Below are 22,589 nucleotides of genomic sequence, written 5' to 3'. Positions count from 1 at the left end.
AAGACAGACCGCTACGATGTACATTGCTTGCCTGCATTTTCCTTTTAATGGTGTTTTTTTTTTTAATAGAAGACAGCAACGTCCGGCTGATGCCTCCGTATCGCTAGCAGCCAATGGATGCGCTTTTTTGGTACACAGATGCGGACAATAAAAGTTAATGCTAAGCAGGCGTTGTTGTAAACGTCTACAAGCCACATTAGAGGGGAAAAGTACATATTTTCTTTTTTGGTGACAACCTTTTGTTCGGCTATTACTGCCCCGTGAACGAAGCTCGAGATTGTGGGGGAGTTTTCAGGCTTGGAATTTTTCTTCTCGTTTCTAAATATGTACCGTTTCGTGCCGCTTTAACAGAGGACGACTCTTCCGCACGTGTGTTGTTCCGCGCGCATGGCTGAACGTATCCAACAAGTTCGCCCGCGTTTCTTCCGTCGCACGGCTCCCCCAGCCCGACCCGCTGACGTGGCCTTTTGTCGTATCGCCGTGGTCATTTCTTCTCCCCACTTTTGTTCACGTGATTATCAGTCAGTTCATAGAATCAGTGCGACCCCCCCCCCCCCGCTTTTTTGTGTGTGTGTGTCTTGGTGCATCAGAGCCCAGAGGACTGGCTTGTATTATTTTCTTCAGAACGCACAAAAGAAAGAAAAAAAAGAAAGAGAGAGAGAGAAACATTATCTGTTCATATTTAGCTTCGGAAAGGAGCGAGTACTCAGCTGAAACCGTTTCCTCCTGCTTTATAAGTTTGGCTTTGCCCTTTCCAGTTGGCTGTCTGGCTTTAACAACTTCGACGCTGTTTTTAACCACGCAGTCGTGAAGGGGCGGCGACGCACCCAAGAGCCGCTGGTTTTTCTCGAACCTTCACGAAGAAACCGCGCCGACGGATCAGGGCCGGTGCAAAGCCGCTATGCCCTGCATGGTGGAGTTGTGCTGCAGCCTATGCCGGAATGAAGTTCACCGGGGACGGGACATGCCAGCCGCCTGCACACTACGTTGTTGAACGGGCCATAGTTTGGTGTTAATTGTGTCCCTTTGCGTCATCCGCTGGACACGAGTCAAGCGAAACCAGAAACTTCCAGCATAAAGCACCCTGTACCAAGTGTGTGACACCCCGAAAGAGTTGCAGGAACTGGCTGACACAATGACGAAGGTAAGCTGTGCCTTAAAGATTTTTATTTTTCTCTTCCTGCAGCTCTTACCTGCAGCAACGTAGTGCCTCCCCGCCCGAACTTGTGGCACCTTTCCCCACAGCCGCAATGCAACGCCAATTGCGCACCCCAAGGTACAAAAAAAAAAAAAAACCAGCCTGCCGACGTCCACACGCATCGCTTCAGTCACCACTCAGCTATAACTATAAATTTTAGAAATAGTTTTTGTCGTGTTTAGAGCATCTTATATCGCAATACATAAGCCATCCAGGCGGGAACAATACTGTGTTAGTGTCAAAGCAAATGACAGCAACTTCAGAAATGGAATCGCTGAACATGGTCTACGCTCTGTCAGGGTCTCTGGTTTAATATTTCACCTACTGCTGTCCTGCGCTTCGTAGTGTTATATTCCGCGTGTGTGTTTGCATGGACCACCGCGGTGGCACAGTGGTTACATATCTATGTAGCCGACCTGAAGGTCGTGGGTTCGTGGAGGTCGCATTTTGTTCGAGACGAAATGTCGGTGCGCTTTAAAGAACTCCAGATGCTCGAAATTTCCGGAGACATTCACTACGGTGTTCCTCAATCGCGTCGCGGTTTTGGCACGTAAAGCACCAGACAATATTTATCTGTACACACGTGCACACGCCAGACTTCTGCATCGAAAACCCTTTGTGTTCCTTCTCCGCAAACGTACTCGCCCATTCTTCCTCCGTCATGAGTGAATACTGTTGTCCTTGAGCCTCAATCAATCGTGCTCCTCACAGCAGCGTTCCGGTAAAAGTTTCCGGGCCGGCCTCTTATCAAACAAGGAAGCGGCTCGTCGGGGCCATCCATTACGCGGCTCATGGCCGTGTTTGAACAAGCGGCGGTCATGCTTCCCGATGCCCAACACGTCTGGATGCAGACCGGCTGCCACGGGGAGCCACTCGATAAACTTATGCACTCGTGCATGGGGGCCTACCGGGTCTCCATCTCTTCTTTCGTTTTTGTTTTTTGCGTACGTTTGCGGAAGCTCTTCGCTTGCTGTAGCCTTCCGGCACCCGCTAGATCGTAGCTTTATTTTCGTTTCTTTTTTTCCGAGACTGGTTTCGCAATGACCACGTACCAGGTCTTTCAGCACACGGTGTAAGTGTTGTTGCAAACATATGCGCCGCTACTGATCTCTCAAAAGCTATTCAGAAAAGTTTGATAATGCTATGCTGACGCTCATACACTATATCCTTATTCAAACCAGTCTTGTGAAACGCTGTGAAGAGCTCGGCAATTGAAACACCAACGTCGACCTACTGGACAATCGACGGTGTTCTTGAGCCATAGGTGACTGTTTGGTTTTTGTCTGGGAGTCTTAACGTTCTTACAATGCGGGAGCGAGGTCTTTTTTTTTTCATTAGCTTAGATATCAACGTGCTCGTTATTCAGTGGTGGAGAAGGAAAGGGCAGTTCCTCGCACCAGTATTGAGTGTGTATTCACCCTTTAGTCTATATTGCTTCAGAGTTTACCCCCAAAATGTGGCACGAATGCATTGCGCTTCACGCACAACATTTTGCGAGGGATTATGGGCGCGCCGATTAACTCAAATGCCTGCGTTTTGTGAGACAAGCATGCAATGTATATAAATTACATGCTCGGCTCACATTGTTGCTACAGTCGTTGGGTCAACACGTGAGCGCGGAGCAACGGCGCAGGTGCAGTGACGCTGATAGGTGCGGCTTTATGTGGTCGACCAGATAGCGCGCCAACCCTTGCTGCCATGAATAAAATTCACCATCATAACGTTGACGGTGAATTTTATTCGGGGAGCAAGCCTTGCGTTTTTGTGCACCGCATGCAAAAGACGTCTGGTTGCTCCACTTTTGGCCCAGTGAACTGCGTATATTTAACATTCATCATCATGATCATCAGCCTGACTATACGCCCACAGCTGAAAAAGGGCTTCTTCCATGTTCTGCCAGTCAACTCTGCCCGCTGCTTGCTGCTGCGTATGCCCGTCAACTTCCTAATCTCATCTGCCCACCTCACTCTCTGTCTCCCCTTCACCCGCTTACCTTCTCTGGGAATTTAACAGTACCATTCGTTAAATTAGCCTGTGAATCTTCTCGTTGTCAACGGACGTTACAAACCGTACCGAAATCGCTTCCTGGGAAAGCCAAGGTCTACGGCACTGATGGTCTTCGACTTGGGTTGAAAGAGGAAATGGCGAAGGCTAGTTCGGCAGATATGACCGTGTGCACGGGTGATGTAAGCGACTCTTTCTTCAAAAGAACGCAAGTCTGGCTCGTCTGAAGCTTCACTGCTCCTGCGGAAGATTGCTTCGACAATGCGTTCGCGACTGTGCGACACTGTGACGTAGCGAGAAGGGTGATTTCAGGGTTCACGCGCCCCCCCTACTCCTTCAAGATTAAATAAATAGGGCGGCTAAGCCCTTGCCGCTGGTAATCCATGCTTCGGAACTCGTGACACAAGCGCGCTTACTGGTCGCCGGCGTGCGAGTGTATGCAGTGGCCTCTGGCAGAAAACTTGTTACCAACTGTGGGAGAGCAAGAACAAAAATGGATAGCAGCGTAGAAAAAGCTAGAAGTAGCTAAATAATTCCATAAGAAGCTAACAAGTATCAAAATTCTTTCCACAAATTTACTTGCAGCTGTGCTTTCTTAAAGGTCACTCAGAGCTTTCAAGTGACTTTTCTTGCAATTGACTACGCAGTACATGAACGAACGAACAAAAAAATAAATGTTTCTGCTTTGATACCAATAGTTCTGGGACAGATAAAGACGAGGTGCGAATGCATCAGAGCTTTGTAAACATTAGGCTTGTGCAAATATCTGCTAAGTGTTACTAAGAAGTCGAATAGTGCACAATCGATCAACCAAATGTTTTCCAAAAATTTGTTGAATAGCCAGCACTGGGGAGAAAACCCCAAGAGAAAAACACGTCAAAAGACCAAAAGGTAATTTTCGTGGTCTGAATTAGCGAGTTGCCACGATGCATGAAGTTCAAGCTTTTATGGGACTAGCGAAACTTCAGTCATCACCGGATGAAATGTTTTTCAAGAGAAAATGTTTTTCAATTCATCATCATATTCATGATATTCCTATCGTTCATTCATGAATTAATTTAACATTCGTGTCTTAGCTGCTGACAGAGTACCACGTCAAGCTCTGCAGTAGCTGCTGTGTTCACCCTATACTGTCTTCATTTCTCGAAGGCTCTAGACGCTGCTGTTTACGAGCTTACCTCAATCTGCGAAATTTCAGTATCATTAGTTAAATGCAACAGTAATGCTACCGTGTTACACCTGTGAATATTTCAAAATAAAACTTGTCGACTTCTGGGCCTGTGTTGATAACAGTCGCCTTGCTGTTCGAATAGTATATTCGATACGTATTCACGCTGGGTTCGTTATCAGAAATCGGTTCCATTCAATTCAGTTCTAAATTTTACTGTCGACAAAATTCTGGGCAGCATGTAAAAAAATGTACATATGTATTATTCGGCACACAAATACAAACTACAATGCTTAGCGCAATGAGCTCAGGTAAACAATAGAGGGGAAATAAATCGTCTCGATGGCACCTTAGGCCGCAGCCACAGCGTTCATCGCCACATCGCTCGAGGGAAACACACCTTGTGACAATTTCGAGTCGTTAGCTTGCAAAAGAAAAAACAATTCTAAGGCGACAAAGTGCGAGGTAATTTTTCGGGGATCTCTCGAGGCGCTGTTCTGATCCGGAAAAGGGCAAACATGTTTTTCAACATATCTAAACGAAGTTGTACGCTTGCAATGACGGAGACAATCTATAAAACAAACGTTGATTCACATTAGAGGCAACCGCATTAGCAAATAATAAGCTATAACATACGGCAAAGCCGAGTGATCAAAATCCGTTTGAGAACTGAAGAAGAGAGATAAAAGGGGGAGTACGATGTGTACAGCACATTAAAAAAAACATTAAACATGCACTGCCATAGTCATAAACAAACGTAGGAATGACTCTCCCTTTGTCTGTAAGCGGGCATCAGTCCTGTCGTACACATGATTACTGGACGATATGTGCCATTTGCTGAGAATCATCCTTCGCCACTGAATATGACACTATATACCGTGGCGATTTCTAAACCGAATCGCTTGGCAAGTCTTATTCGTGCACGCAACTTGTCTTATTTTGTGGGTGTGCCATGACGTTTTGTCTCAAATTGAAGATAATTAAACTCGCACGAAAAATTCGTCCTTTCCATCGCATTCCGTGACCACTCAACTTGCATCATTTGTGTAATCCCTGCCACAGACTGAAAGTGACCTGCTGGACCCGCCGTCGACAACGGCGTCTGACGACGATGAGATCGAGTACCCGAGCTGCGGCCCGCTCAAAGTGAGCCTCTGGCAGCTCGCCGAGCAAGAGCTGAGAGAGACGCCAGCGCGCCGACAGAGGGACCTGCAGATCCTCAGGGACATGATACGATGTGAGAGACTGAGACGTGCTCTTTTTACTGGTGTTACATGTGAGCTTGATACCTTTTTTTTTGTTTTACTATCTTCAAGAAGGATAATCGCATAAGTACGTACATTTGGAGCCTATATCTTCACTCTATGGCACGCACTTGTCGGCTCGAAGAACTAAAAACGATGAGTCACGGTGCAATAATTAGATGCAGTGTGATTATTTATTCCCTCGTGAATACAGACGGTTTTCATTTGTAGTTTGTGATTTTTAGGTTTTTTTTGCCTTCGCTCACATTAGCGCTACATGACCATTCCCAGCTATTATCCAGCAGCGTGTTGCGTGATCAAGGTGTGTGAGCGTCGATGGACGCTTCATCTGCTCTAGCGGTCTCGTTAGTGCGCAATTGTGGATTCGAGTCTGCCGCTATAGCCGCATTTGATTTTGGATACACACACGCGAGGACGCAGGGAACTCAGAGGAAACAAACTGACAAATGTCGCCTGCAGCCTAAAGGGGCACAACGCCTGCCCATTCCTTCGGGAAGGCGCAACATGGAAGAAATGTACAAGGAAAGAAAAACGAGCAGAGAACAGTAAATAACATAATAGTACAAAAATTAGAACTTAGACGAGAAAAGGTCTCTCAGAACGAGACCAAATTGTTTATCATGAGTCAGCAGAGCTCGGGCCTGATCACGCCGAATAGCGCACCGTCCCGGAAACTGGCAATCATCAAAATCCTTCGGATATAAACGCCGGCAGCATCTCCGTGTCAATGCACCACCGTTGCGTTTAGTTCAATGTCCTACAGAGGTTCCGATTATCTAACGCGTGTGTTAGATGATCGGAGCTAACTGCTTAATAAAATCATGTGGGTAGCCATCTTGCTATAGTCTTGTGCGAGTCTCTCGGCGGCTCAGATCAGTTGAGAACCTTTTGTAGCACGCGACAGTATTAAGTGCAGTTTATCAAGGCCTCAAGAAAAAGCGGTCATGGCCCCACCGCAAATAGATTTTTCTTTTTTCACGAAAGCCTTCCATCTTGCAGGCTTCCCTATGACCGATTCAGCCCTGCGTTCTCGTTCGGTTGTAGGAAGGCTTATTTCGGGCGGCAGCCTTGTTCGATTGGAGAGGCTAATGTCCCTGTGCCAAAGAAACAAATAACGAGGCTGAACCGAAATATTTTCAGTGTAGCAATAAGACCAACTGCATCGCACAGAACTCGCATACACGGGGATCAAACCTGGAATCTTGCCTACACGGATCGACCGCACGACAACGAATACACGTGGCCTTGCCGAAAGAAGCACCAGATATTTATATCGTCTAATGACTCGAACTTCCTCGCCCAGCGCCCTGAACATGTGCTTGTCCATGGTGAATTTTTTGGCATTGGTAGTCTGAAGGCCCGCCATGTAGCTGCTTTCCTATTTGGACAAGCACTGAACAAGCCAGACGTGCACTGCACGTGTGCCGTACAAGGTCACAAGAGGACACACATGATTTAGAGATAAAGGCTTTCGATGTCTACTTTTGTCTGTAGAGTAGACTGCACGTAAGACTAAGGCAACTATATCTGTAGTATGCATCGGCGCTAAAAAAAAGAAAAATCTTTCATGTAAAACAGCCGGCGACTCCGAGGTCTTAGTCGCAAGTCTTGCTTCGCAACGCGCTGCTGGTTTTTCATCGGCTATTTTAGTTCTGAGAGCAAAGATACCTCGCAATTGGCAACATGTGCCTCGCATGACTATCTGTCAACAAAAAAAAAAAGAAAAAAAGAGAGCAAAGATACCTCGCAAATGGCAACATGTGCCTCGCATGACTATCTGTCAACAAAAAAAAAAAAGAAAAAAACTGGCCCCGTATCTGCATGTAATCTGCAAATGTCGTCGAAAGGCGATAGTCTTGCGTGTGGAGAGAGTGAACAAAACATTTGATGTTCTGCGCAAGAAAATTGGTGAATGGTATTCTGGAGGCGCTGCGTCAGAGTGCCTCGAGCGTGCAGCGGAGGTGAACGAGCGCATCAAGTCGCGTCGCACGTGAGACATGAGCTCCATCTGGCAGTTTTTTTTTTTTTTTTGAAAACAAAGCGCGTGGCCCTGAGACGGGCGTGTCTCAGAGGTGATAAGGTGTAGAACGCAAAGCGACAGGTAGGTGCCACCACCGTGTCGTCTTAGAAAAGCGTTGCATTGTCAGCGCAACGTAATAAACGCTATGGTCCTTAGAATTACTTTTGTATGTCTTTTCCAGTGAAAGACGCACATGCAGAATATATGTGTTGTTATGGTGCCTCAGATATGTGCAATAATAGTTTTTAAGTGACAATCTCGCACGTATTAATGCCGAATCTTGAGCAACATTGGTGGGCGACACAGAGACAAGGACACGAAGGACTCTGTGTCGTCGTTTTGTTCTCGCTCTATAACTATCGTCATGCTATACCAACTAGCCCGAGCTGCCACACTTCTAGGCCGTTCGGGGTATCGGCTGGTGCTGTATTGAGTACCTGGTTCACGGTAAGGGTGGACAAACAGACAAATGTAAAGACAGACAAACCAAAGTTTTTGCGTCAAAGGTCCCCAAGAAAGACTCTCGTCTTTCTATCGTGAAACCCGAAAGGATTGATTGCCTTTGCCAAATCAAAAAAATTTACGCAGCTTATGTGGACGGACTAAATAAAGGTGTTGCATATCATGCTGAGACTAAGCAAGGTGCGAGTCTTATTCGAGTTACAGGTCGACGAATAATAGCAACTCCTCACGCATGCGTTAGATGCCCCCATAAATATGGGTGACTGGTACGTTATCTAAACAGGTCCGAAACTGTTCAAAACATCGGTCCATTTCACGGTGACGTTAGTTATGCTACGATGATGAAAGGGTAATGCAGTCTTCTGGGGTAAGAACTAGACGTATTTACGCGGTTCAACGATGAAATGATGCAGTTCTGAAAGAATTGGCGCTTTCGTTTACCTTGGGCGGACGCCCAAGGTAAATGGTCCACGATGTTGGCGATAAGTTTAGAGTAGTAAAATGAAACGGGGTTGAAGTTGACACTGGTAAGATTGTAGTTAATGCCATCAGTACCGTAGCCAAGATGTGGCACACCATGCAGTGCGTGTCTCTCACCTACTAAAACTAGGATACTAGCATATGTAAAACACCTGTCTGTTTAGCTGCGAGTGCATACCTGAAACCTTGCTCTCCTCCCCCCCTCGTCAAACTCTCAAACTCATCAGAACCCTCTAGAACAATTGTGAAGGCTCCAAAACTTTCCAATAGACCCGAGCCGAATGGTGGTAACACGTGCAGCCGTTCTTGTGAGCCGCGTAGAAATCAAGCGTGCGGGGCAATACACTGCCCTGAAGAGCTGGGAATAAAGGAAGACCAGAGTCCCCCGTGTAGCAGTACTATTTTAGTTAAAGCTAGAATATTCATCACATTCGCTAAAGCTTTTGGAAGCCCATTAACCTCTTTGATGCAAACATGGAAAGCCTTGTTCTATATAGGTCCGGACTATCAACCTACTGCAACATGTTGTGAAAAAGATTAGGAAGAATTACACGATGTTCCTGCGAATAGTCAATGATCAGTGACACTGCCCCGCCGCGGTGGTCTAGTGGCTAAGGTACTCGGCTGCTGACCCGCAGGTCGCGGGTTCGAATCCCGGCTGCGGCGGCTGCACTTCCGATGGAGGCGGAAATGTTGTAGGCCCGTGTACTCAGATTTGGGTGCACGTTAAAGAACCCCAGGAGGTCGAAATTTCCGGAGCCCTCCACTACGGCGTCTCTCATAATCATCAGTGGTTTTGGGACGTTAAACCCCACATATCAATCAATCAATGATCAGTGACAAGGATACTCAGAGCTTGGGTTTTGCCACTCAGAGCTTGGGTTTTGCCTTCCTCGGGACCCATAGGTTCCTGTAGGCCTCTTTTTTGTCCTATCAAATTGAGGATGCTGACGTTATGATGATCCTTCGATTATAGCTAGTGCATTTGGCGGCGTCACTGTTCGGTGTCGTTGATTAAGCAACCGATTGTTTGCGACGCTGCGCGCAGGCGACCGGGACCTCGAGTGCCGCATGGACGATGCCTTTCTGGTGCGGTTCTTGCGCTGCCGCAAGTTCGATTGCAGCCGGGCACACAAGGTGCTACGCCAGTACTACCGGCTGCGCTACAATAACACGCAGCTCTTCCGCGACTTCTACCCCACCTTCCTGAGGGCCACCTTCGAGCGGAACTTGCAGACGGTGCTGCCTGACCGCGACCCAAATGGATGTGCAGTATTCATCTTCAAAGGCGGTGAGCCTCGTCAACAGGCAAATCTTCATTGCGATTTCGAAGACGCAATTCTATAAAGTAGTAGCACTTCTTGACTATGACATCTTGTAAGCTCTTATAGTTCATGTTTTCAAGAACTAATCATCATATGAAGCTATAGAATCGATTGAATTTATGGAAACTGTTTGAAAAAACGTGAGGCAGGCCCAGAAGTGTCGATAAAGCGCTGCTTTAAGCTGATGAACCATACAACAGTCCATAATAAAAATCCAGAGCATTCTTTATACTAGATTTCAGTTACCTTCCATGTGAAATTTCGCTTCATTGTGGGCAAACAAACTAAAACAACTGTTACTCAAACCTTCCGCCATATAAGAGCGGTTTTGCATGTTTTGTGCCTGCATATACCAGTATTTTTATTTATTTATTCATTTTACCTGCAGCGCCAACAAGGCATTACAGCAGGGGGGTATATGCAAATACATGAATACGATTCATCATACGGGGAAAAAAAAGAAAAGGAAAAAAGAGAACTGACATGAGAATAAGTGGTACAAATCTGCACAATAGCGCATCAAATGTACAAGCAGTGCCACAATGAAAAATTCACATGTGCGACAAAAACGTGTGAAACAGAGCATCAGATGTACAATTAACAATACTACCTGGTAGTTTATTCCAGACCTCATTGGAATGGGGAAAGAAAGAACCCTTGTACACGTCAGTACGGCAATCAATTTCACGAATTTTCCATTCATGGTCGCGTCGCTTAGATACAAAGTGCGGGGTTAGTAAGAAAATTTTAGGATCAAGACCAGTCTTATTGAAATAAATACGATATAGTAGTTCAAGTTTGTGATGCAACCGACGTTTACTTAGTGTTTCCCAGCCCAACTCTGATTTAAGTAATGTAATGCTAGTGCGAAAACTATAAATTCTAGTTACAAATCGGGCGGCGCGGTTCTGGACGCGTTCTAGCAGTGTACATAAATTTTCAAAATGTGGGTCCCACACGGCGCAGGCGTACTCCGTAATGGATCTTACGTTGGTGAAATATAAAAGTTCTTTAACTTTTGGAGGAGCATCACTGAAGTTGCGTTTTAGAAAGTTGAGCATGCGGGAAGCAGAAAAGGACACGTGTTCAATCTGACGTTTCCAGGTTAGGTTAGATGAAAAATAGACGCCGAGGTATTTATAATCTAGCACTGTATCAAGTTGCGTACTTCCCAAAGTGTATTTTGATAAAACAGGGCTGCGACTGCGTGTGAAGGAGACGTGTTTACATTTCGCAATATTCAGTCATTTTCCATTTTGCACACCACGTTTGGATATGGTCGAGATCGCTTTGAAGATAGTCCATGTCAAGTGAGCTTTTGATACTGCGATAAACAACGCAGTCGTCTGCGTAAAGGCGTACTTTGCAGGACAAATTACTTACAATATCATTAATATAAACAAGGAAAAGCAGGGGCCCTAAAACAGACCCCTGCGGAACACCAGAACTAACATTCACAGCACCTGATTTACAGCCGTTTATCAGGACACATTGGGTACGATTATGCAAATAACCTGTTATCCACTGGACAACATCATGATGTAGGCCAAGAAAAGACAACTTATGGAGCAGCAACGAGTGCGGGACAGAATCAAATGCTTTTTTAAAATCCGAAAATAGTCAGTCTGTTCTTTTACGTCAAATGATGAGAAGAGATCATGGCTAAATTCTATCAATTGCGTTGTACAGGAAAAACCTGCCCGAAAGCCGCGCTGGAAGTTAGTAAATATCTATTAGATTCCAGGTGTTTTATTATGGCGCTATATATTATATGCTCTAGGATTTTACTACAGACACTTGTGAGGGATATGGGCCTATAGTTTTCAGGATTGCTTTTCGGGCCACTTTTGTGAATGGGTGCAACATTAGCGAATCTGCATGGGAAGACCCACCTTCACCTTGCAAAATCGTAATGCATAACACAGCTTGCTTACAGTGATAAAAATAGTTGGTAGTATCTTCTAATCTCCAGTCTACATTTTTTTTCCTGCACTGTGAATTACTTCTTTCGGACCATTCATATCTGTAATCCTAACCATTTCTTTTCTCATAGGCCAGTGGGATCCATATGTGAGCACTGCTGAGGACATTTTTCGGGCCAACGTGCTCTGCTTAGAACAGGCTATTATGGACCCTGTGACACAAGTGACAGGGCTTGTGGCAATTATGGACATGAAAGGCTTTGGCTTCACACATATCCGTTTCTGTCCTCCCAGCAACCTGCAGAAGGTTGTCTCCCTCATACAGGTAGGCATTTGTTGAAAGCGTTCTATTGTATGTGTATCTGTGTGTTCCCTTGATTCTTTGCACTATACAAACATGTGCTCCAATTCACTTATCGTACATTCATATTTTTTATGAATAGGACTGCTTCCCAGCTAGGTTCAAAGCAATCCACATCATCAATGAACCAGCTATATTCGGAATGCTCTTCAGCATTGTCAGGAGATTCCTGAACGAGAAGCTCCAACAAAGGGTACGTGCCAGAAAGAACAAAGCATATATAAAATTTGCTGCAATTGAATATTTTTTCAAAATCTTGTATAATAATGAGAACATTAGAACATATGGAAATATATGTACTTTGTCAAATGCAAGTTGAAAAGAGAATGGGAGAGAAATAAAAAGAAGAGACAGGGAGTTTAACCAACCAGTTTGCTACCCTGGACAACACAAATGCCGTTTGAAAGCACTGTACTTTATCCAAACAAAGGGGTTAGCATTGCACCAGCTTTACAGTATCATTGTGGGCCAATTTTTTTTTCCGTGTAGTAGAAATGTGTTCCTAACACTAGTAATCCTTGCTTTTTCAGCTCTTATGTTTGTGAAACAAAAACATATTGTCCTATTTTTGATTGGGAATATGTGTAACATAAGTCGTACCACTGTGCGAGACTTTAGTTAGAATTACCATTCTTTTATGGAATGTCTACTCTACCCAAACTGATGCCATGTGGGGGGATATAAGTATGCAGGCTATGGCAACTGGAATTGTCTTCAATAGTCATAAAAATTAACCATCATTGATTTAACTGTTCAGAAGGCTATACCTTGATTTCACTAGGATGCATGTCAAATTTTGTACTTCTGAGTCATTTATCCTCCCTCCCCCAGAAATTGTAAGTGGAACATTGTTATGTAGGACGACCCAGGTGCTGGTACAGTGGCATTTCATTTTACTGTGCAAGTACATTCGGCGACAAAATAACTGATATTTCAGTCATTCCATTCATTTAAATATACTAGCACACTTACAATATTAACTACCATGCAATCTAGGATATCGGAGCAAGCTCTAGGTGTTCTCTAGTTAGCTTTTTTTTTGTCTGTTATAGCAAGGAAAGACACTAAATGATACTTTCACTGAGCCAGCATAAAATTAATGTAGAGCTTGCACTTGCCATATGGCAATGCATACTGTCGGAGCTCAAGTAAATAATCATAATTGTACGAGTTCAATAGTGGCCAGGAAATTAAAGAACTTTGAGCACAGCAGCAAAGAGCCAGACAAACAAGGGACAAGCTCAAGATAGAAGCACCAACTACAACAGTGCCTTACCCTAGTGAGGTACCGAACACCTGCTCTCAACTCTTGCACAGCAAAAACTCTTTTTATTCGCAGGAAGAACACACAGTCTGTATTTATGGAAGGGCATCTGTTGCATTTGGCACTTAACGGTTTTTTATCTAGCCCGTTAAGTTTTGTGATATGTTTTCTGCATTATTGTGAACCACCAACACAACCAATCATTCTCCTTCTGCGAACAGCTAAAGGTTTGTGCATTGTATGTAACCAAGTATGAGAGGTCTGCTCAAGTTGGTCAGGTTATTTTCAATAAGCCTACAATTCGAGAATTGTCCATTCTGCATTATTTTGTCCTTACAGTTAAGCTATCCCAGTGCAATGCATTACCAGTCAATCCATGTAGTTGGCAAGTCTATTTTATTTGTCGCTAGTAAATTCTAGCTTTGTGAAATGGAAAGCTTGCATTCTCAAAAGTCCAAGGAGTCGATAAAATACCAACGACGGGGTTCAATTAGCAAATGGCCGCTGCACCCGTAGAGGTATGTCGAGTACGTGCGATGGTCCGGGCGTGACACACAGTTGGGAACAGTCGGAGGTAGTCTAACACTGTTCCCAACTTGTTCCAGTCTGTATACACGAGAGGAAAAATCGGGGTACAAGCCAAGAGACACTCAACCTATGCAGTGGACCACAACTCCCCTTATCGGCTCCCGGCTCTCCTTTTGAAGTCGTTTGGGAGCCCAAATAGACGTCTCGGTGTATAAGTGTTCTGTGACGTCTCGGTGTGTTTCGAGAACACGTGTTCGAGAATGTCTCGGGAGTAGCCCTCTCTATCCGGTGGACATGTAACCATTCTTTCTTTCTTTAAAACCTAGGTGGCGTAAGCTGTGTAGTGTATTTTTTTATATGAACATTATATGGCCCTGGCTGCGCTATAGACTGCATGCAGCATGCATCTGTTAAATGTAACCTTGCTGCAGTTGCAATAGAAATCGAAATTACTGGCCCTTACTTGTACATCACATTATGGGGGTTATTGTGGTTCAACAACTTGACTGTATTTACAGCTACGCAATGCGGAGTATCATATAATCAAGGTACATGGCTCACTTTGCTAGGTCAAGACAAGGTGGCCCATGACAGACCACTGTGCCCCACACATATTGATCAGTGTGTTTTTCGCACAATTTTTGTCTTTGCTTAGATACACTTTCACGGATGTGACACAGCATCCCTGCACAAGTTTGTACCCCCCGAGATATTACCTGAAGAGTACGGAGGCTTCAGTGGCCCCATGGATAACTCTGCATTCGTGGCTCGCATGTACAAGAATGATGAAGTCTTCAAAAAGGATGCTGAATATGGCTTCAAGACCAGGATCAAGGGATAATTCTCTGCCTGATAGCCAATGTCTTTGCCCTACAATGTAGGATGACATTGCTGCTTTTTAGTTCTGACAGCGCTTTTTAAGTGGGATGACAGGTTGTCCACGTATTTATTTGCTGTGTGTGATGAGCTAGCTTCCTTTGTACAAATCTGTTAGTGAAATAAATGTGACCCTCGGCTGCTGTGCAAGCTCTGAACTGTCTTGGCAAATTTTTTGAACATCATTGTCATGATCTGTATGGATCATAAATCTGATCAGTTCTTTAAAATCTTACGAGCAAGAAACATAATACAGTGCATATGCATCTATGTCGAGATTTGGGCAAACTGGTGTTTCTTGGCATAGCCTGACAAGGTGGGTACATTTTCTTTTATTGATAGGTTGCAACCTCTTAGAAGCAGCATAACTTAGCGTGGTGCAACTTGTGAAAACATTTGGGGCTTTACGCAATCTCTGCATGGCTTGGATTAGTGCTGAAATTTCATTACTAAGTCAAATGAGTACAAAGCTAGCATGAGTTGCCACACAGGATAAACAAACATGGACTGCTCTGCACAGGTAGCATTTTCTGTGCGCTTTATTCTTAATCTGAAATATGCTGCATTTGTTCACTTAAAGGAGCCAACACAAAGCCGAGGCCAACAAAGACCAAAGATCTATGAATGCATGTGCCACTCCTTCAACACTACTTTGCTTTGATCAGTGGCACGAGTATGCCACAAGTGATTGTGCCTATAGTCTGATAAAACTATAGAAGTCTCTGGCATTTCCTCCTCGAAGGTGCATACAAACAAGCTTGCACCTGCATGTGAACACTCCAGACCGACATGAGCCGGACAACTGTTGACTGCAGTTGGAGAACATAGCATTGTGTGTGAGCAGGATCATTTCTTAGTCAAGGAGGCAGTCGGGTGTCTCAATTCGGCTGTCTAGGGGGTCCTGAAGTTGTACCGGGCTGCATTTCATTTGTACATGCAATGAGCCTATCGTCTACTATAGACGGCATAGGTTGGCAAACTCGCTCGCGAGTCGATTCACTCGGATTCCCTCAGACTCGGATAAAACGGAGCCTGGGTGAGCAGTCTTTTGCTGAGCTCGAGTTCGAGCTAGTCCGGCTGAAGAAAATTTTCCTGAGTGAGAGTCTGAGCGAGTTCGGCAAAGGAAAATCTCGAGTCTAAGCGAGTCAAAAGTGCAAGATACATTTCTTGAGCCAGTTCCACTTATGTTTGATGACCTATGGTTCTGTAATCTTCAGCATTACTGCGAGTCTTACCGGGCCTCGCGTTTATACTCTGCATGTGTTCCTAAGCAGTATTGTTCCTACATAATTTCAATATTCATTGATCAGAGGCGTCAATTATGTAGTAGGGTGCCTTGAACTCTCCCTCCGCCAACTCTTGCTGAGAAGTTCGTGATAAATATATCTTGTGTTCTCTTTTAAGAAAAATGTCCTCACTGGTTTGCAAGCACTCGTAACGCATAGTTGACGGTACGATATCAAAAGGTGTCAAGACGAGCACAGAACATGTGAAATATCCCTGTTAAAAAGCATTGACACAACAGTCAAGAATAATGGACTTCAGAGTCGACTCGGCCTGACTCGCTAAAACTTTGATCGAGCAGTTAGTCGGAGTCAATACGGGCGAGTAATAGTTTGGCGAGTTTGAGTCCGAAAGTGCCGGATTGAACAAAATTTTCGTGAGCGCGAGTGGAAGCGAGTCCAACTCGGGAAAATTCTTAAGTGTCCAATCGAGCCCTAAGTCCAAACAATATATTTCATGAGCGAGCTTGAGTGAGCTTCATAATTGTTGCCGTCTTATTATAGCATGCAAAACATCAGATTCGTTCATCGAATGATATATATCGGCTGTGTACATATATGGATGTCTATATCTTTCCAAATCTGGGCCACCTTCATAAATCCAGCCTTTCGTAACTGTTCACTGCAGGACAACACATTGAAACGGCAATATCCTTGGTCCAATAACCATGTCATAAGCACAGTTAAACTAATGCAACAAACTTTCTTTTCCTCTTGGTTTCACATTTGGTGTGCCTTCTTCATTGGTCTTGACTGCGAAGTGCAGCTCATCGTTGCACTATATTCACAACAGGCTCGCTCCAGTCCCAGTCAGCACTTGCATGATCCACGAGACAATACAATATTACTCAAACTGGTGTGGCCAAGGGACACTTGCCTACTTGATATCTTGCAAACTATATGCATGCAATATCTGAAGTTCTGTGAACCAAATTTTCTCCTTTGATTTCTATAAGATGGATGCTTCATGACATACACCATATTTTTATTTGTCTGTATCGAACTGTTGTCACACAATTGGAACCCCTTATAAAAATAAACACCTGAGGCCGCAGCTGTCCAACGTTATTACTATAGAACAGCATGAACAATCACAGTTGTAAAGATGCAACACACTACCGAAACCATAATTTCTTTGATTACTTCACTGAAGTGGCTTTTCCACACACGGTCGATTTAGAACATACTGCTTGACTAGTCTTCAGTATGCACTGATTTGACTAATCCAGACTGCACACCTTCAGGCAGGGTTCACACGTTTGTTGCAAAGCCCGTCCCTGGAGACGTGAAAGCGCCACACAAAAACTTAAGGCACATAAACGTAACCTCTTTAGTCACTTTATAAAATATCACCAAACCACAACGCCGACACACTAGAAGTGAAGTGGAAGAATTATCGCAATGTAAGCAACCACAACTAAGCCTTCGCGTCGGTTAGCAAGAAGCTCATGTCTGTTCCAGGCTTGTAGTAAACTGGATCTGCGTTCTCCTTGAACAGTTTCGCCTCGTTTCCCAGCAGTACAGCGTTGTTGCCCTCGACCTTCAGTATGGCGCCCTCTTTCAATCCCAGCACAGGCAAGCGGTTGCCCACTTCGAGGTACTCTTCGATCCTCTGATCCCTCGTCTCACCCATGTGCTTGCTGTCAGAGTCGGTTTCGATGTAGTGCGGGTTGATGTTGAACGGCACGAGACGCAGTGCTACGAACGTCGGCGGGTAAAAGATCGGCATGTCGTTCGTAGTGCAAATGTTGGCCGTGGCAACGTTGGTACCTGCACTAGCGCCCATGTAAGGCATCCCGTCTACCAGGCACCTGTTGCGAATCGCCTCAGCGGTGTTTGATTCGTAAAGCGTCTTCAGCAGGCGAAACGTGTTTCCGCCGCCGATGAATATGCCCTGTGCCATCTTCACAGCGCTTACCGGATCGGCGGCTTCGTGAATGCTGTCCACCTCGAAGCCCATTTCGCCTAGTCGAGCCTTCACTTTAGCTGCGTAGTCTGCGTAATCCTTGCGCGCGTAAGGCACGAACAGAATTCGCTTGGCCGCCGACTTCTTGAAGAAATCCTTGACGGTATCGGCGGCGAACTCGAGAAACTCTCCGTTGTACATGGTCGAATTTGACAGCAAGAGTAGCCTCCGTGGACCAGCCATCGAGGAGGATGACGATGAAGATGACATCTCACAGCAGTGCAGGCAGTGTCCGTTAAAAGGGGGCGTACGGCGAGAACTATTGCAATAAATAGCTCAGGCGGAGATAAACGAGACGCCCCATAGAAGCGATTAGGACGACCGGCGACCCAAATCAACAGCTGCCCAAGAGCTGATCCTGCTAGCTCCACATAGTGTTGAAAAATGCAGATGTGGGAAGCGTCGCTATAACTCACTTTTCTTTCCAAAGGGAGCAGCTCTGTCGCTTTTGCGACTGTTAAAACTCGAAGGCATTGAGTTAATGTACAGTCAGTATATTATCTTCATGCTCGGAGGCAGGTTGGGAAAGTAAAAAGTGCGAAAAGTTGTCGCTAGACAGCGCTAGTAGTTCATAATGTCTAGAGTTATAGAGTAACTTTAATAGCATCTAAGGCCCGTAGGAGCCTTAACAGCATCTCATAGCATCAAAACATTAAAGTTTAGAGACAGTGAAATCAAAATAGACTTTAAATCGGTAAAAATAACCAGGAGGAGTTAAACTGATTGGTGGCTACAATCAACAAGGCGCGAGTGAAATTCAATCCAACACATAGTGATAGTACTAAACTTTATGACTAGGTAGCGTGAGCCGTCGCCTGATCTACAGGGCACAGCCGGATACATTCATACACCCATTCATCAATCTAAGCACGGGATTTAAGGAATTTTAAAGCATCTAGATTTACTGTATATCTGCTACTTTTAACTCTAATAGCATCTAAAACATATAGCCTTCATTCATTCATCTTCACAAAACAGTTTTGTCTTATTTCTCCCCCTCCTCTCACTCTCAAGTATGTTGCAATAAATTATAGCGTCCCCTTAAACTATAGAACGAATATGGAGAAATCCAGCTGTGGGAATAAACCTAAATTTCTAAGATTTTCTTCGTTTTTTAGGGGCGAAATTTTTATAGCGGCACCCGTTCGTCCCCCGTGTTATGTAACAAGTATAACATTTTGACCTCCAAGGTGGTGCCGGTGAGATACTTCTTCTGTGCGTTGTTGAACAACAAAAAATAATGCTCAATGTACATGTCAATGGCTGCTAATGGTGAATGAGAGACAGGAGCATTCGGCTTTTAGTTAGCGCGCAGGCTGCGATCACCATTAGCAGCCATTGGCATGTACATTGAGCACTATCTGACAAGAAAGTGTTGCTACCTTATACTCGCTGGCTGTAACCTCCTCAACTGCTCATCACTAGAGTTTCAATGGGCTCTGGTGAGACGGACGCGAGTAGGGGCCTCGTCATGCGGTGTCCCGGAACTAAGGACGCCGACCATGTAGCGGGGTCATGCTACATGGCCCCGTACCTCTCTCTTTTATAACACATGTTTTTCATCATCATCATCCTTAGCTTTAGAAAGGTTTAGCGAGCGTTGAGCCGCAGTGCCATGAATACAATGAACTTTTATATACCATGAATGAACTCGAGGTCGTTAAAAATGGGAAGATACGAAGCGCAAGCCGTAAGAAAGTAAAAGCCGAATTCTCCGCCTCTCATTTCCCATTAGCAGCCATTGGCATGTACATTGAGCACTATCTGACTGAAAAAGTTTGCTACGTCATACTCGCTGGGCGTAACCTCTTTGGTTTTCGAAAGGTTTAGCGAGCGTTCGGCCGCAGTGCCATGGATACAGTGAACTAGTATATACCATGAACTCGAGGTGGTTACAGGTGGGAAGTGGACCCGAAGCGCAAGCCGTAAAAAGTGGGCGTGTGCCACCTCTCGTTAGTCCTTGCAATGTCCGCTGGACGGTGGTGCTTCTATACGGGGAATATATGATGAAAAGATGCGAGATGGTGGTACTTGGAGTGTTGAATAGATGGACGAACGGACACATAGACAGATGCATTGATGGACGCATGAACGGACGCAGGGGCGGCTGCGTGGACGAACGCAGGAACGGACGCACGAACAGACGCACGCACGGACAAGCTGATGGATGCATGGACGGTCACACTGACGGACGCATGGACGGACGGAAGCAAGAACGAATGGACGGACGAATTCTTCGCCCCACTCTCCATCATTCACTCCGTGGATATGCTGGCATTTTTTTCTTTAAAACTGTTAAAATTTTAATCGAAGAACATTACGTGGAGACAACCATGTAGGCGTGCGCAGGGTTCGTCGGAGAGCCACCGTCCCTCTTAAGTGACTACGGGGCGACAACTCCCTTCCTTGTCCCGTAAGTCACCTAAACGTGTGCATTCGTGCGTGGTATTGTTTTGTTTGTTTGTAAACTTGTGTGGTTCACAGAGGTCCTTTTCGAAACAAAAGAAAAGACGGTAGGGAATGTGTTGTTTCGGACAATTTAACCTGTGAAAAGTAATTTTATTCGCGTGCTGATAAGAGCCCTATTGGAGTTCATGCACGGAGACATTGAAGGATTTCTTCAAATGTTAAGTGTTTTCAAGGTTCATAACAATGGAAAGGAGCGTTCCCATCCGTTGCCTGCAATGGTAGTGTATAGGTGTTCTGTGTTGCCTGCCCTGTCCCCAGTGTTAAAGGTAACGCACAAGTATAGCATCAATACCGGTAGCACGTTACTTTTTAGTCACGTACTCGTTACTACTTCGAAACCGTAACGGGTAACTTACTATAACGTTACATTTTTTTTTTGGTAACGTCAGGTGTATGTAGGTTACTCGTTAGTTTTTATTCCAATAATTTCGGGAGTTTTGCAAAAAGTCACTTGGTCTCATAAGAGCCACTTTCTCACAGCAAGTCCAGAAGTTATTTTGTCGCACCGACGGACTACTGGCGGCCTGTCAGGCCGCCAGGCGTTGACATAGTGCCCCCCCGTGGGGTCCTCCGTCGCACGGGGCAAATCGCCGAAGTTTCATATATAGATCAGCTACTTTCGACTACTTTTCGATTGAGGTCGAAGTCGTTGTGTATATATTATGAATGAAGGGAAGCTAAATGTGGTCCTCGCAATTGTCAAAAGCGAGCTGTCGAGGTTTTGCTCAGCTTGCGGACGTCAAGACACGGGGCTGTTAGAGGCCTGACGCCAACAAAACGGATGGTGACTTCTCTGGAAATGCCTTCTCGACATCACGGCCAACTGTAGATGAACAACTGTCAAGGTAGCTTGGTACCGCGTGAAGCCGCGCTGAGCCAACACCTAAAGTGAATGCAGGAGCACCACATAGCGCGGACCTATCTAAGCAGCGAGGCAAGCTGGCGATGACAGCTCTGAAAATGCAGCTGTTGTTTGTACTCAGCAAGTTGCAGTTTCATAAGGAAGAAGTCTTTCCGATACTCCTGGACTGTTTATAAACTCTGTTTCCAGAATTAGTCTTGCTTCCTGCGACATGCACATGCGACTGCGTTTCCTGTTACTGAATTGCTGATTATTGAACGTGTAATTTCTGGATTCATCTAGGCTGACCTTGAACATGTATTTAGTATACGAACTCGCAATTCTAGCCGTTATATTACAGGTTAAAGTTACAAAACTATATGTGGAAATACTATTTCCCGCACGTTTAGTCATTTATTTAAAGCTACAAAATTTGCACATTCATTTTGTTAGTAGAAACATGCTGTTGTAGTTACTGCAAGCTTGTCGAGAGTTCAGCGATGTTCTCCTTGCCAAGAGTGTTGACGGTGACGTTCTTATTTGTTTATGTCACGTTGAGAACAATGGCTTCACCACGTGCCAAAGAGTAAGAAAAAAATGTATTCAACTGTAATGCCGATTTTAGGATACTATAATATGACCAAGGTGCCACACATTTCTTCTAATTATTTCTGGTTGAATCCCTATTTCAAGTAAAATTGTTGTTCGGACTAGAACTGTTGCATGAAACTTAAGTATGAGCTTCATAAATTTCTTATTGGGAGCTCCCACTGAGCACGAAGATGCCATGATTCAAAATTCTAGACCATGGCAGAAGCAACGCCCATTACTTTTTTTTCGGTAATGCTAACGGTGACCCGTTACACTTTCTTATTGGTGACAGAGAGGGGTAAGGTCTTCTTTTTTTCTTTTTTTGAGCAATGTGTGATGAATTCAGTTACACTTTTCTTTCAGTAATGCATACAACATTACCACCACCACTAATTTCCGTTAGTGTTGATATGTGGGGTTTAACATCCCAAAACCACCATATGATTATGAGAGACGCCGTAGTGGAGGGCTCCAGAAATTTCGACCACCTAGGGTTCTTTACCGTGCGCCCAAATCTGCGCACACGGGCCTATAACATTTCCGCCTCCATCGGAAATGCAGCCGCC

The 22,589-nt window shown here is 44.9% G+C and overlaps 2 protein-coding genes across 2 annotated transcripts; one reads left to right on the top strand and one right to left on the bottom strand.

The window, feature by feature from the left end:
• The first annotated feature begins 817 nt into the window (after window positions 1-817).
• Window positions 818-15,031, top strand: LOC119170358 (alpha-tocopherol transfer protein-like). Its single transcript, XM_037421495.2, has 6 exons — window positions 818-1,144; window positions 5,433-5,607; window positions 9,646-9,888; window positions 11,976-12,169; window positions 12,288-12,398; window positions 14,653-15,031. Exons 1-6 carry the CDS (start codon window positions 1,136-1,138, stop codon window positions 14,836-14,838), a joined length of 918 nt encoding a protein of 305 aa, XP_037277392.1. The 5' UTR covers window positions 818-1,135; the 3' UTR covers window positions 14,839-15,031.
• Window positions 15,032-17,124: 2,093 nt separating this feature from the next.
• Window positions 17,125-18,462, bottom strand: LOC119170359 (alpha-aspartyl dipeptidase). The gene has a single exon (XM_037421496.2). The coding sequence runs from the start codon at window positions 18,330-18,332 to the stop codon at window positions 17,574-17,576; it is 759 nt and encodes a 252-aa protein (XP_037277393.2). The 5' UTR covers window positions 18,333-18,462; the 3' UTR covers window positions 17,125-17,573.
• Window positions 18,463-22,589: the final 4,127 nt, after the last annotated feature.

The sequence above is a fragment of the Rhipicephalus microplus genome, chromosome 2 (genome assembly GCF_043290135.1).
Source record: "Rhipicephalus microplus isolate Deutch F79 chromosome 2, USDA_Rmic, whole genome shotgun sequence".
NCBI classification, from domain to species: Eukaryota; Metazoa; Arthropoda; class Arachnida; order Ixodida; family Ixodidae; genus Rhipicephalus; species Rhipicephalus microplus.
The sequence above is the reverse complement of the archived record's forward strand: the minus strand, read 5'-3'. Positions and strand labels throughout refer to the sequence as shown.